This window comes from Danio rerio, chromosome 25 (genome assembly GCF_052040795.2).
Source record: "Danio rerio strain M-AB ecotype USA chromosome 25, GRCz13ab, whole genome shotgun sequence".
NCBI classification, from domain to species: domain Eukaryota; kingdom Metazoa; phylum Chordata; class Actinopteri; order Cypriniformes; family Danionidae; genus Danio; species Danio rerio.
The window spans coordinates 34,208,068-34,225,000 of NC_141045.1; the positions used below are offsets into that span (position 1 = coordinate 34,208,068).

The following is a 16,933-nucleotide window of genomic DNA, read 5'->3' on the forward strand; positions in this document are numbered from 1 at the left end:
TAGCAGGAAAACCTCCAGAACTTTTTGTGTGTGCGTGTGTGCGTGCGTGTTTGGGAGGAGGGGGGCGCCAATGGATAAGTTGTGTCAAAAGGGAGGCCCACTGTCTTAGACTTTGACAAACCCTGTCCTAAATCAAACAGAGCTATTTAGTTATATAATGATCATTACTACAGAATTAAGCAGACCAGTAGTATTTAAACTATTAATAACTTCGAGTAATCACTATACTATCCAAATAGTATTATAAGTTTAGAGATGAAGGTCTATGCCCTTAGATAATCTTTTACAGTCCAAGTATACATGAATTAATGCCAATGTGTTAGTCGGAGCTCTAAGAACATCGTATAACGTGCCACGCTGCTCCGTCTACCGTGTTTTAGTCTGTTACTAACCTGTACAGGGGCTTGTAGTGCTATGGACTTAACGTAATCTACTAGAGATAATAACACAAACTCTGTCTAAATAATTCAAAACATAATTTATTAGTCAGGTAAATGTGTATTATGCCAAGTCATTCAGTCAATTCATTAACGATCAATACAAGACATCAAATTATCAAAGGCAAATCCAAGATTAAAAGATGCATACCTGACTTCAAAATAGACATAGCGTGGAGCTTCACACTATGGGCTCATCTAGGTTTAGAATCGGCCCGAACATTTAGAAACTTTCTCTTAAGTAGTAACTCCAAGAATCCCCTCGAGGAAAGGGGTGTGTAGAATAACAAAAGGCATTTGCATTTAGTGGAAGAGTTTCTGCCTATAGGAAAGGCACACCCTTGGCAGTGGTTCAAAAGATACCTGAAGTTATATATTTATTGTTCTGATTATGCCTATTTCTGAGGGATTGAGACCATTGTACCAGTCGCACTGAGACATTTTAAATGATATCAAACATGATAGATAAAGTCACTTGGGTTGATTTAGAACATTTGAAATAACCATTCTGTGCGAGTTAAGAAATGTTTCAGATGTACATGGAAGAAAGGAGGGGAGCTGGTTTTTCCCGCATTCCCACCTGCTGGGTTGTGGAGCCGATTGTCTCTGTTTTCGGCTCATGTTTGAATTGTCAAAGACACAGAAATATTTGTGATATCTCACGTCTTAAAGGGGGATAATTTAATTGTTTTATGTTCGGTCCACTTAAGTTTAAGTTAACTTAATCAATTTGTGATGGGACAACATGAATAAAATGCGCGGAACCCTGCATTTTTAACAGTGTATGGGGCTGAACCATAAAATTTCTTACTTTTTTTTCTTTTTAATAAACAGTGATTTACTTCAATTATATCCCAGTCATTGAATAAATGCAATTAAATTACAATTTTCTAAAGAATATAGACTATAGAATATAGAACGCAAAATTACCCATTATGCTTCGCGTGTATGCGCAAGGAGAATGCGAAGAACTTCCGGTCGGCAGCTGATGCGCGTAAACAGTCACATTTGGACAGCTTTGAAGCGATAGTTTTAATCTATTTTACCTGCTTTTATCCTCTTTGAACTAATACTGTTGTCCATCAGCACCATCTCCTGGACTGATCATTTAAAGAAATGCGATCTAATAGGATGGAAAACAGCTGCATTTTCCTCTCGTTGTCAGACGGCATCTTCAGCAGTTGAAATGAAGCCTCGTCATCGCTAAAGTCAACATTTTCTCTTTATTTCAAATATATAACCAGCCCAAACAAATGTAATTCACCAAAATGTTGGACACACACACGTAGCCTGTACTGTGCCACTGATACACTGATTTAATAACTGTGACAAAGTGAAAATATAGGCTACTGTCATTTCGAAATGACAGAAAAACACAAATCGTGGTGAATACAACACACGAAATAAAACACAAACGGCTCGCGATTAGAATGAACAGCAAATCAGCCGGCAGAGGATCAATAACAGACTTTTATTGGTCATTTTTGTAAATTGCACGACTTTCATACCTGTTAAGTTTCATGCCAGTACTCTGGTTTGCGTGTGGTTTGTGTGTGTGTGTGTGTGTGTGTGTGTGTGTGTGTGTGTGTGTGTGTGTGTGTGTGTGTGTGTGTGTGTGTGTTAAAGAGCCGCTGAGCTAACAGCTGACAGGCCGGGAACGCACACACACACTGTATTTCTGACGGCAGACACGTGACCTAGGGGAACGTTTTTCTCGTATTTCTGATGCGCTTGAACCACATGTGACAGATTATAACGGCTTTAACAGACACATTTCTAAGTTGTGTGTCACAAAAACACTCTGTTATCCATTAAAAACGTCATTGAAACCCATTTTCGGAGCGCAAATTACCAGTTGTACACGCTGTAAACGGAAGTTTTTAGCATTGTACCGGAAGACGCTGGTCGCTATGGCGCCTTCCATGCAGCAGCCATGAAAAAGGTCTATAAAAAGCTCTTGTAGTAAACTATTACCTGCACATTACTATAATGTTAAAGGCGATCAATAAAGCCCTATGCATTACATTCAATTGCTTTTTTTTTTTTTTGCTATTCTAGTAACATTTTAAAAAGAAAAATTCAATCAAAAATCAATCAAATGAAAATCAATGAAAATCAATCAATAAATCAATCCATCCATCTATCCATCCATCCATCCATCCATCCATCCATCCATCCATCCATCCATCCATCCATCCATCCATCCATCCATCCATCCATCTATCTATCTATCTATCTATATATCTACTATAGTCAACATTTGAAGTAGTTCAAGACCTTGCATCAAGGTAGTCCTAAAACAATTGAACAGCACTCAATTTTGTCTAAGGACAATTTTGAAAAACTGTATTATTTCACCTTTGGTCTTCGCCTCCAATAACTTGAAGTCACTGAACCGCACATGGGGGCTGTAGGGCGGTTCAATAAGGTGTCCAGTTCCCGGATAGGAGAGGACAGTGAGAAGGTGGCTGTTTCCAGCCTTCTCCATCATCTTCCTCATCTGTGGAGGAGGCAATTGATGATTAGATGAAATCAGGCTTTCAGCTCGTGACGTGATGATTCGCAAAACGCTAGTCTAAGATGAAATGAAAAGGCTAAAGAGGATTATTGGTTTTACTGACTCACATCTGCTGCAGATTCTGAAGCTGGCCAGTTCTGATCATCCTCACCAGCGATTAGTAAAACAGGGCATTTGATTTCACTCATCTGGCAAAATGAAATTACACTGCATAAATTGAAAGCTCTATTTATAGCTCATGATATTTCCTGCTTTATTATAGCAATATTTAGTATTTTTCACATTAATAAAGGGTCCAAAATATCAGTCCAAAGACATGCGCTATAGGTGAATTAGGTAGGCTAAATTGTCTGTACTGTGAGTGTGAATGAGAGTTGTGAGAATGTTTCCCAGGGATGGGTTGCGGCTGGAAGGACATCCACTGCGTAAAAACGTGCTGGATAAGTTGATGGTTCATTCCCCTGTGGCAACCCGGGATTAATAAAGGGACTAAGTTGAAAAGAAAATGAATGAATGAATAATAATAAGATCTAATGATTTACCACATTTGACCAATAGGTGGCACCAAATTAATACAGTCTGGTCAGTGTGAGATGACAAAGACATACTTTTAGTTATATTACACCGAGTTAAGTATAATCAAAGTTTTGAAGAAAAAAAAATTTGGCAAAATTATTAGCAATTTTTTTTTTAATTATGGAAAAATTTTGTATCTTTTGAATTGGTAAGCTGCTCAGATTCTAATGAAACCAGCAATTTTGGGCCAAAACAATCAGAATTTGAAATAAAAGTACAGCTTTTCTTGTCGTCTGACCACTAGATGGCACTATTCAGGACCTGCTTGGGCAGGTTTGTTATTAAAATGCAAAAGCTTATAGCCTTACATTCACAACAGCAAGCTCTTTCCAGAATGGTTTGATGAATCATTGTTTATTAGAAAACTTCTTGTCTGCATCGCCTTAATATGATCTGTTTTCATTTAAATAACTGGATAATGACGATAAGTAAGTCACAGTTAGAGTTCCAAAATTATCAGCATTAAAAGGAGTACAACATTAGGACAGTTGGTACACTAGAGCAGTGGTTCCCAACAGAGGGGTCGCGGCCCACAAGGGGGCCCCAGCAAGCTCTGTGGGGGGTCATGTCATATTAAAAAAAATAATAATTGTGGACAATTAAGAGAACAATCATGTTGCCTTCATTTTATCTCTTGGCTGACCAAAAGAAATAGACAAATTTGGAATTCATCCTCAACAACAAAAAAAAAAAAACAGGAATGACCCAAGCATGAGGAAGCTCCAAACATTTCGGGTCACAGCGCTAGCAATGCTGAAAACACGAAATGCAGAAAATACCAAGATAGTTGAGATAGATACCTGAACTATGGTTTTACTCCACTTTCTCGAAGCAAAGAGTCTCTGACCCAGCCTCAGTGTATTTTGTGCACCAAAGTTCTTGCTGACAAATGCATGGGGCTAAATGCATATCTAAATTAATAAGACATTTGCAGACGACTCATCCCCAATACGCAACAAGCCCAGAGCATTTTTTCTAAAAGAATTGACACACACCCAAAATGAGATGACACAGCTACTGACAAGAAACTTTAAAACATTGGCAACTAATTGTCAACTAATATAAGGCCAATTTAAAGGCCAAAGGCTTACATTTTTCAGTTACAATTAGCCTACTGATGTTTTGCTTTTATATTTTACATGAGGCTATTATTTGTGCATAAGCATATCTAGATATAGTAATAAACACCGTTTGTTTGAAAAATTTTTTTGACAACCTTATACTGCAAACTTATATGAGCGATAATATCATTAAATGTGGAGGGCCTTACAATATTTTTCAGGGTAAAAGGGGTCTCAGGCAAAAAAAAGTTTGGGAACCAATGCACTAGAGAGACTCCATTGGAGACTCATTGGGCTCTATTTTGACGGTCCATGCGCAGAGCGCTAAACGCAGGGCACAAACGCTTTCAGGGCGAGTTAGAACGCATTTTTGCTAATTTAAGGACGGGAAAATCCGCTTTGCACCATGGCGCATGGTCTAAAAGGGTTAAGTTTATTTTCTTAATGAGTTAAAGGTGTGTTTTGAGAATAAACCTCATCTCCCATTCCCTTTAAGAGCCAACTGCGTTGCACCATATTCGCATTCGCTATTTACAGGACGCAAAGTAAGTCTAAGTGGAAAAACTGAGCATTTCACTAGCAAACAGTTAACAGTTAATGTTTTTTTAACAGAAAACAGTTAAACAGAGCATCTACTGCGTGAGAATGAGAGATAATGGATCTACTTTCACTTTCGCTCTTGGATAGGGAAACCTTTACGCACAGACATCAATTAGTCTATAAATAATTAATTGTGTTTGTTAAGCGCAAATATTCGTTTCAAAACTATTTCTAAATTCCGTTATAATTTCCAGCAAATGAATAAATGAACAATAATAACAAAATGTGCTCAAAAACCTGAGTTATATCCTAAAACACATGTTGTGCCCCATATGGTCTAAAACCTGACATGTGGGCAAATCTAAGCTTGTTTTTAATAAAACAAATATAAATATGCATATAATAAATAATACTGCTAATAATAATAACATTATACAAAAGCAAATTGTTATGAATGAACTGAAAAAGCCTCCCGAGATACAAGACATAAAAGCAGTGATTTTTCATATTTATGTAGGCTATAAAATAATATGTTTTGTAATATTTTAATCCTTTATATTTATATCCTATATCAATTCTTATTATATCCTACATATATCTTTAATATTACATTTTTTCATATGTTAAGATATTTGCCTATTGCTCTCTTGTGCGTTTTAAGCAGTGTGTAAGCGAGGTGCAACTCTGCGCCGGAGTTTAGACCGGGTTAGTTTTGGTCTAATGAAAAATCTATTTTAGTTTCTCAAAATAGCAACGCGCCAGCGGTCCGCCTCAGAACGCCTTCCTTTTTAGACCAGAACGCCTATGTGCGCGCAAATGAGCGCTAATGCATTTGCTATTTAAACAGTGTAGCGCAACGCGTCAAAACGACTCTTGCGCCAAGCTGAAACTACCAAAAGACTATTGCGCCGCGCCTTGCGCCACACTGCGCTGGGTGTATGATAGGGCCCTTTGTGTTTAATCTTCTGATTGTCCTCGACCTGTATGCCAGATTTTAAAACCTTTACTAAATTTGTTCAAAAGGCTGCCATACACTTTAGGAGAAGAAAAAACCATGGACTGTCTGGGAGAAAATAGCAAGTAAAAGTTCTCTTTCACATTACCTTGGTTAAAAATGGCTTGTCACTTTAGTGACCATCAGAATAATAATACAATTAATCAGTTGACTGCATGAGACATGAACTGTGGGGCTTGGCCTGTACTGACTACAGATCAGTTATGATCTGTTAAACCCGCTAATATCAATTACAAAACAAATGCGTGACTTTATACCTTGACCTTCTGTGATGGGTCATCTGGTATTGGTAGCAACAGATCCCGCCAAATTATTCTCATCTTTTCATCGTAGCGGATTTTGTGTACGTTCCTTAGCATAGAGAGAATGACAAACACTTGTTAATTGTTTACACAAAATAATGCATTGTGATTATGCCTGTGTTCGGGAAATTGTGTTTCTTACTGTTGTAGTGCTGCATAGACATCAGCCAAAGATCCTTTGAGAGGCATAATGTGACTCCCACTTACACAAACAACACACTTGGGCTGAAAGATGAAGACATTTTTTTTTTAAATAAAGTTATTTATATATATATATAGATGGAGATATAGACATCAAGTCTCCACCATACAGAGTAGGGGTCACCAATCTCGGTCCTGGAGGGCCGCTGTCCCTGCAGGGTTTAGCTCCAACTTGCCTCAACACACCTGCCTGGGTGTTTCAAGCACACCTAGTGAGACCTTGATTAGCTTGTTCAGGTGTGTTTGATTAGGGTTGGAGCTTAAAGCTGCAGGACACCGGCCCTCCAGGAACAAGTTTGGTGATCCCTGATATAGAGTGTAAAGGGGTATATGCCGAGCTAGTGTGTTCCCATACTGAAAAACTTCCGGTGACCTGTTATTGTGAGTATTTTTCCGTTTTATATGGTTCCTTTTACAGCATGGATGTTGAAATGTAATTCAAATACAATTATTTAAACAGACTTTTGCATTCGTTTATTTGCTCAAGCGTAAAACGAGACAAAAAGCCGTTTACTCGCACGCGCCCGTCAGAATCGGCAGGCTAGCGCAGAAGCTCCATTGAATATACTGGGGTAAAATAAATACTCATATTATTAAGACATGGCGGGGAAAATGTAATTTAATACAGTGCTTCTTGTACATTCTGAGACCCACTTTACTAAAACTTTACTGGCAAATTAAAGATCTTATTAGCATGCCTCAGCATATCCGCTTATTAAGTGTGACGTCACGCGAAGCTGCTTCGGGTCCAAGCGCTCTATTCAACTGAATGGGGAGACTCATGAAATGGTAATAATAAACTTTTACAAAGCGATTTAATACTCTCGAAAATCCCGATCGCAGTATATATGTCCGTGCCTAATATCCGTTGGCCAGAAAGTGATTAATTTTTTTATAAATTGTTAAATTTTTGGTATTTGTTATGCAGCAAGCCCAGAGATTGTTGTGTATACTATGAATTTATATGAAATTTTCTTTAATGTGTGATAGGAATAAAACGTGATCATAAACGAATGATTTCTCCACTCAAATGAATGGCGGCTTGGACCCGGAAACAGTATCATATACGTCACCAACACGTCACCAAGCGGATAGAGTGTAAAGGGGTATATGCCGAGCTGGTGTGTTTTCCATACCGATAAACTTCCGGTGACCTGTTATTGTGAGTATTTTTCCGTTTTATATGGTTCCTTTTAGAGCATGGATGTTGAAATGTAATTCAAATACAATTATTTAAACAGACTTTTGCATTCGTTTATTTGCTCAAGCGTAAAACGAGACAAAATGCCGTTTACTCGCACGCACCAGTCAGAATCGGCAGGCTAGTGCAGAAGCACCATTGAATATACTGGGGTAAAATAAATACTCATATTATTAAGACATGGCGGGGAAAATGTAATTTAATACAGTGCTTCTTGTACATTCTGAGACCCACTTTACTAAAACTTTACTGGCAAATTAAAAGTCTTATTAGCATGCCTCGGCATATCCGCTTGTTAAGTGTGACGTCACGCGAAGCTGCTTCGGGTCCAAGCACTCTATTCAACTGAATGGGGAGACTCATGAAATGGTAATAATAAACTTTTACAAAGCGATTTAATACTCTCGAAAATCCCGATCGCAGTATATATGTCCGTGCCTAATATCCGATGGCCAGAAAGTGATTAATTTTTTTATAAATTGTTAAATTTTTGGTATTTGTTATGCAGCAAGCCCAGAGATTGTTGTGTACACTATGAATTTATATGAAATGATCTTTAATGTGTGATAGGAATAAAACGTGATCATAAACGAATGATTTCTCCACTCAAATGAATGGCGGCTTGGACCCGGAAACAGTATTACATACGTCACCAACACGTCACCAAGCGGATAGAGAGTAAAGGGGTATATGCCGAGCTAGTGTGTTTTCCATACTGATAAACCTCCGGTGACCTGTTATTGTGAGTATTTTTCCGTTTTATATGGTTCCTTTTAGAGCATGGATGTTGAAATGTAATTCAAATACAATTATTTAAACAGACTTTGGCATTCGTTTATTTGCTCAAGCGTAAAACGAGACAAAAAGCCGTTTACTCGCACGCACCAGTCAGAATCGGCAGGCTAGTGCAGAAGCTCCATTGAATATACTGGGGTAAAATAAATACTCATATTATTAAGACATGGCGGGGAAAATGTAATTTAATACAGTGCTTCTTGTACATTCTGAGACCCACTTTACATCGGATATCACTCAGCCAGTGGAGATCGCTGATTTTTAAAGAAAACTGACCTTAAACGCGCCGATTTTGCATTGGCATACATATCATCGCAAACGATTAACCCAGGTTACGGGCAAATTAAAAGTCTTATTAGCATGCCTCGGCATATCCGATTGTTAAGTGTGACGTCACGCGAAGCGGCTTCCGGGTCCAAGCGCTCTATTCAACTGTATGGGGAGACTCATGAAATGGTAATAATAAACGTTTACAAAGCAATTTAATACTTTCGAAAATCACGATCGCAGTATATATGTCCGTGCCTAATATACAATGGCCAGAAAGTGATTAATTTTTTTATAAATTGTTAAATTTTTGGTATTTGTTATGCAGCAATCCCAGAGATTGTTGTGTATACTATGAATTTATATGAAATGAACTTTAATGTGTGATAGGAATAAAACGTGATCATAAACGAATGATTTCTCCACTCAAATGAATGGCGGCTTGGACCCGGAAACAGTATTACATACGTCACCAACACGTCACCAAGCGGATAGTGTAAAGGGGTATATGCCGAGCTAGTGTGTTTTCCATACCGATAAACTTCCGGTGACCTGTTATTGTGAGTATTTTTCCGTTTTATATGGTTCCTTTTAGAGCATGGTTGTTGAAATGTAATTAAAATAAAATCAGTTAAACAGACTTTGGCATTCGTTTATTTGCTCAAGCGTAAAACGAGACAAGATGCCGTTTACTCGCACGCACCAGTCAGATTCGGCAGGCTAGTGCAGAAGCACCATTGAATATACTGGGGTAAAATAAATACTCATATTATTAAGACATGGCAGGGAAAATGTCATTTAATACAGTGCTTCTTGTACATTCTGAGACCCACTTTACATCGGATATCACTCAGCCAGTGGAGATCGCTGATTTTTAAAGAAAACTGACCTTAAACACGCCGATTTTGCATTGGCATACATATCATCGCAAACGATTAACCCAGGTTACGGGCAAATTAAAAGTCTTATTAGCATGCCTCGGCATATCCGCTTGTTAAGTGTGACATCATGCGAAGCGGCTTCCGGGTCCAAGCGCTCTATTCAACTGTATGGGGAGACTCATGAAATGGTAATAATAAACGTTTACAAAGCGATTTAATACTTTCGAAAATCACGATCGCAGTATATATGTCCATGCCTAATATACAATGGCCAGAAAGTGATTACTTTTTTATAAATGTTAAACTTTTGGTATTTGTGATGCAGCAAGACCAGAGATTGTTGTGTACAGTATGACTTTATATAAAATTAACTTGAATGTGTGATATGAAAAAAAAGTGATCATAAACAAATGATTTATCAACTCAAATGAGTGGCAGCTTGGACCCGGAAACAGGATTACATACGTCACCAACACGTCACCACTTAACAAGCGGATACCCTATTCACCTTATTCTCCGCCGACGAGCGGGCGCTGCCATTTGAGTCTTTTTGGCTTGAGACTTCCGGTCTCATTCACTTCCATTCATTTTTTGATTTTAAATACTGCTCATTACGCTGCTTGATGTGGCAGTTTGATATTTTCTTATTGTATTATTCTACTTGGTCTGTATAGTCATGCAAACATTTGTTTGTAGAGCAAGTAGTTTGACCGTTTTCTGCCGTTTATTATTTCTAGTCATTTCTCCCATAGGTGACCGAATCGGAAGTTCTAAGACAATCGCGAAAACAGGCGCACTTCCGCATTTTAGAATAAGGTCAATAGTTGGGTTATGAACATAAAAACAGTTTATTTTCTCAGATTTTTAACAATAACTGCTCGAATTTTAAAGGCAGACCTGTTATAATTGCCAAGGTTGTTAATTGAAAGTATATGTTTTTCAAGACTTCACACTTAGCTGATGATCTATCAAAGCTTGTTTGGCATGCTTTCCCGGGAGAGAGCCCTGAGCTCAAGGGATCCTCGAGCCGTTAGAATAGTATGCTCTATACAGCATGAATGTGAGCAGTATGAATAAAAAATTCCGACTTACTACATTATCATTTGTCTCGATCATGTGATCAACCCGCATGAGTTGCGTCGCTTCACATTCATGAATACAGGGGATAGCGTAGCATGCATCGGATGCACACTTCAGAATATCAGCGAAAGAAGTAGGTCATCTGGATACTTCTCGCATAGTGTTTTTTCGAATTCAATGAATTCGGACATACTTCTCGGCTCGCATAATGTTTTAAGCATACTATTTAGTATGGAATTATGCGATTTAGGATGCAGCCAATGGTTTTAGACACCACTAGGAATGGCTGCTTCCTCAAGTAGTGCAATATTTAAGAGTACAGACAGAGATTTTAAATACAGTATGGAGTAAGGACATCAAATAATTTTGAAACAATATTTAATTTTTAGGCAAATTATCCCTTCTAAAGATATAAGCAACAAATTCAGATAAATAGTTATTATGATTATTATTCCCTCTTTTTTATTGACTGTCATTTACAAGGTCTGATGCAGTTTTTTTTTCACTAAAGCTGGAATAACTTCAGTCTTGTGCCTTGAACTTTTCAATTTTCAAATACTTCAGCACTTCAAATAAATTTCATAAAGCTTTAAAAGAGACTTTTATGAAATAAAATGCCACATGTGAAAAAAATAAGTTAATGACAAAAATACTTCCGGATCCAAGGCCACTGAAAAAGCAGTGAAATGTAGTGTGATAAAGAAAATGAAAGCTTGTGCTGTATTTACCTCTACGATTTCTGAGTATGCAGTCAAACCCAGTGTCACAGAGACCCCAAATGACATCCCCATCACAGCCACTTTATCAGGACAAACTCTGGGGTGTTTTTGTAGGAATGTGAAGGCAGCCTAAAAATGATTTGACATGTTTAAACACTTATGAGGTGTATATTATACTGTACAGTATATTCACCTTTATAATGTAATGATGTATTATATATTCAAATTCATAAATATTGTTCACATTCAATTTGTGACTAATTTAAATAACATTTTGTAAATTTTAGCATTATTGATTTCATTAATTTAGCATTAGTTGTTTAAATAATTTCCATTACCAAATGAATTAGCAAATATTCCAAAAGCTTAATTAGCTCAGTACTTAAGTATTTTGCATATTCAAATTCTAATTGCAGATGCAAAATGTATTTCCGTGATGTATGCTAAAATATTGGCAAATTTAGTTAAAAATGTATAAAATGACCAAGCAAAAAAATGACAAAACAAACAAAAAAAAATTATCTTTTGTTTTTCTTAAAAATCATTCTAATATGGTGATTCTGCTGCTCAATTTTTACAGTGATGAAATCTAGTTTTAATACTTCATATTTACAGTTTACAGTGCACAATTACTATGGAAACATGAACAACATGCTATATACATATTTCTATAATCATTATTATTGATATACACTTCCGGTCAAAAGTTTGGGGTCAGTAGGATTTTTAAATGTTTTAAAATAAGCTTCTCCTGCTCACCAAGGCTGCATTTATTTCATCAAAAATACAGTACAAATTGTAAAATTGTGAGATTTTGTGTATTTTACTCTATAAAATAACTGTTCACAAGTAGTTTATAATTTAATAGCTTATTACAGTGATTTTAAAGATAAATTTTCAGCTTCATTACTCTAGTTATATGACCCTTCAGAAATCACTCTATTATAATAATAATAAAAATAATAATAATAATAATAATAATTATTATTATTATTATATTTATTATTATTATTATTATTAATTGTAACAGTAATAAAAGCAATGATGACTGGACTAATAATTTCATTTGAAACTACATACAATAAATAATAACTAAATATTTCATAAATAGGTATTTAACAATTGAACTTTTTTTTACATTTAATAAAATGCCGCCTTGATGAACAGAAGCTTTTTCTTAAAAAAAAAAAAAGAAAAAGGAAAAAAAAAGGATTCCAAACTTTTGACTGGTAGTGTATCTGTTTTATTTCATGCAATATTTGTACACTATAATACAATTAAAACACTACAAATTCCTAAATAAGTGTCTTATTTCTTAGAATTTTCTCTTTGCTAAACAGCAATGTAATGACAGTGTAAATAAGTGTAAATATATATATATATATATATATATATATATATATTATATATATATATATATATATATATATATATATATATATATATATATATACAGTATATATATATATATATATATATATATATATACAGTATATATATATATATATATATATATATATATATATATATATATATATATATATATATATATATATATATATATATTATAATATAAACTATAAAAAAATATACAAAAAAAACTGACTAGATTTTGCTGTAGTCCATATATGGGTCTAACACAAGTATAGATAATAACTGTACTTATAGTTACATAAATAAAATTAAGTATAATTAATAATAAAATAAACAACATTGCAAATGTAATTATATAAATATAGCAAAATGCCATTATGAATATATTACTTAGCAAATATTTATTATTTTTCACATATATAGTTGAAGTCAAAATTAATTTTTCTAAAGGAAATTTTTACAGTATTTCCTTTAATATTTTTTCTTCTGGAGTGTTAGATTTCGCTGTATTTGGCTTAATATTTCTTGGGTGGCTCGCCAATGTATTAGATTACTCTTATACATAAAATAAGTAAGCTGACCAAAGTTCTTACGGGGACAAGACTTTATGGAAGACAATGAATAGTGCAATTCCTCAGCAGTGATGTTAACCCGTCTGTCTTCAAGTGACTTAACCCAAAGTACTGTCTGTGAGACAGTACTTTATACTAGCGTCAAATAAACCATTCTGTGTTTACGAGGCTCAGCAGGACCCTCTTATCAGATGTTTCAGCTGTCGTTTGGCTTATACCAATTGAGAACCAGTTTACACTAGTGCGTTTTAGTTTTAAAACAGCATTTTAGACTGAAAACGATCCGCGTCCACACTCGCGTTTCACCCAGCGTTTCTGAACAGCTCTCAGTCCTCACCAAAACACTGAAAACGCACATCACGTAACCACACACACACTCTGGCATGCGCTGTAGCAAATCTAACCAGATGAGAGCTGTGCTTGTCGGAGTGCTCATCAAGCATCTCCCGCTGGATCTAATCTTACTATATTTGTTAAACATGATATTTAATTAATCTTGTTGTCTATATCTAACAACATATTCCCTGACTTTGGGCATTGGAATCTATTACTTGTTCTCGGGTAACGTGTTTTGGCTGAGCGCAAAGATAAATTAATAACTAATGTAACCACGTACATCCTGTATATTGAGTAATTTCTTGCCTTTATTTCCTATAATGTATAAACTTATTGTACGTTATACTTTTATAATGGCCATTATCGATTATTAAAACTGATATTCAGCAGAAGAGAGGGTAAGTTTCGTTTTTTCAATGACAATGAAAGGCTCTGTTTTATTATGAACATGCACACAGTGAAGATGACGCTCATATTTGCAGCACAACGCCTCAACATTTCTGCCGTCTGTTAAGTTGTTAATATCAAAATGAAGATAGCAGTTCCTTCATGTTTTCATTTTATTGTTAAGAAAGTGAAACAACGTAGCTAGGGTGATGTGAATGAGGTTACACAGTACACTGTAGCCTTTGAAGATTTACCGACATGTCCTCGGGAGTCTGTTTTCCATATCAAACTTGCGAAGTCTGAACTTACAAGGAGAGGATGTGAGACTGAACTGTGTGTAACGTTAGGCTACTTAATATTGAGGAAAAGCCCCAATCAGAGAGGCGAATGTCTGCAGCCCCGCCTCCGTTTTCAGATGTCTCCGTTTTCCCCCATCCACACTGAGACAGAGCAGCAGCGTTTCAGAATGAAAACGGCCTCTCCAGCGTTTTTCAAAAATGCTCCGTTTTTGGCGCTCATAAACTTTGGCGTAGTGTGGACGGATGCTGTAACCGTAGCAAAACTTATCCGTTTTCAAACTAAAACACATTAGTGTAAACGGGACCTCAAAGGGCGCACACCCATGACAAAAGGGTCACATCTATCAGTTTGTGGGGGTTGATGCACAGGTCACCCCAACATACACAGAATTGATCACATAAGAGTTCATTCAATGTAAATGCAATTGAACTAAAAAGCATATAATCTTTCAGGAAAATGTCTTATTTGTTTTATTTCAGGCCGAATAAAAGCACTGTTTATTTATTTATTTAATTTAATTTAATTTAATTTAATTTAATTTAATTTAATTTAATTTAATTTAATTTAATTTAATTTAATTTAATTTTATTTTATTTTATTTTATTTTATTTTAAGGTCAAAATTATAAATCCATTTAAGCTAAACATTTTTTTTCGATAGTCTCCGTTATACAATGACTTGCCTAATTACCCTAACTTACCTAGTTAACCTAATGAACCCAATTAAGCCTTTAAATGTCACTTTAAGCTGAATGCTAGTGTCTTGTAAATAACTAGTAAAATATTATTTACTGTCATCATGGCAAAGATCAAATAAATCAGCTATTAGAAATGAGTTTTTAAAACTATTATGCTTAGAAATGTGTTCTTTCCATGAAACAGGAATTAGGGAAAAAATATTCAGGATGGCTAATAATTCTGACTTTACTTGTAATATATATATTTATGACTGTTTTTATATTCAATGTTTTACCTCAAAATAACTGTTGTCGGCATGCTGGAGTTCACCTGCAGCGTTCAACAGTCCGACGTATTCGAGGGCCAGCGAGACGTAGCCATGAGACGCCAGAAGAGCAGAGCGATACTCGACTCGACCCCCCTGCCCCCCCCACAGGTCCAGAACTGCAGGAAACGGCCCAGAACCTGCATCACAAAACCACATGCAGTCCCTGAGGTCTGTGTAAATGCGGCCTGAATAGACACTGATTTACATTCATCTAAATGTAGGAGGGTACAGGGCAGCCTGGTCTTCTCTAGCGGCACAAGAAAAATACATATTTCATATTGTGTTTCTGGATGTTTTGTATTGAATTCCGCATGGATGACACTCAGTTATATTTACCTAGTATTATTGCAAACTTTTAAGTTTGAAATAAATATTACACAATATGAAAGTTAAGTAATTTATATATATTAAAAAATGTATGTATATATATATATATATATATATATATATATATATATATATATATATATATATATATATATATATATATATATATATATATATATATATATATATACACACACACACACAATTCAGGGGTTTCATCCCCTTTGAATTTTATCTCTTTTTTAAATATTTCACAAATGATGTTTAACAGAGCAAGGAAATTTTCACAGTATGTCTGATAATATTTTTTCTTCTGGAGAAAGTCTTGTTTTTTAATGTCAGCAAGAATAAAAGCAGTTTTTAATTTTTTAAACACCATTTTAAGGTCAAAATTATTAGCCCCTTTAAGCTATATATTTTTTCAATAGTCTACAAAACAAACCATCATTATACAATAACTTGCCTAATTACCCTAACCTGCCTAGTTACCCTAATTAACCTAGTTAAGCCTTTAAATGTCACTTTAAGCTGTATAGAAGTGTCTTGAAAAATATCAAGTCAAATATTATTTACTGTCATCATGGCAAACATAAAACAAATCAGTTATTAGAAATTAGTTATTAAAACTATTATGTTTAGAAATGTGTTGAAAAAAAACTCTCCATTAAACAGAAATTGGGGAAAAAATAAACAGGTGGGGGCTAATAATTCAGGGGGTTTAATATTTCTGACTTCAACTATATATATATACACATTTACATATACATATAAATATACATATAACAGTTCTGTCTGGTTCTTGAATCTGATTGGCTGACAGCAGTTTGATATTCTGCAATAACACTATTTGTACAGCCTCCTCACTCTTCTGTATTGCTCCGCCCACATAGAGCAACACACAGAGGACACTCTACAGTTAGACAAATATTGCAGCTATTGGACAACAAATTGTACGTTTGAGGCTCTTTCATTTCATCAATGTAGTTGTTTAAACACCCCTCCCCGGTCTCCCGAATTTTTATTTATTTATTTATTTATT

At 35.4% G+C, this 16,933-nt stretch overlaps 1 protein-coding gene and 1 long non-coding RNA gene across 3 annotated transcripts in view; one reads left to right on the forward strand and one right to left on the reverse strand.

Moving 5' to 3' along the window:
• The window catches only part of LOC148679487 (uncharacterized), a 149,882-nt gene extending 144,178 nt beyond the window's left edge, over positions 1–5,704 (forward strand). Inside the window, exon 3 of the long non-coding RNA XR_015945724.1 lies at positions 5,180–5,704. This is a non-coding gene — a long non-coding RNA (uncharacterized LOC148679487). The remainder of the gene's footprint in view (positions 1–5,179) is intronic.
• acot19 (acyl-CoA thioesterase 19) overlaps positions 1–16,933 on the reverse strand; it is a 30,403-nt gene that overhangs the window by 5,743 nt on the left and 7,727 nt on the right. For both annotated transcript variants that reach the window (XM_087310717.1, NM_001007419.2), the window contains 6 exon segments: positions 15,535–15,704; positions 11,603–11,722; positions 6,592–6,674; positions 6,405–6,498; positions 3,063–3,143; positions 2,796–2,937 (listed from right to left, as the gene is read on the reverse strand). In XM_087310717.1, the coding sequence (XP_087166843.1) occupies positions 2,796–2,937; positions 3,063–3,143; positions 6,405–6,498; positions 6,592–6,674; positions 11,603–11,722; positions 15,535–15,704 (690 nt within the window).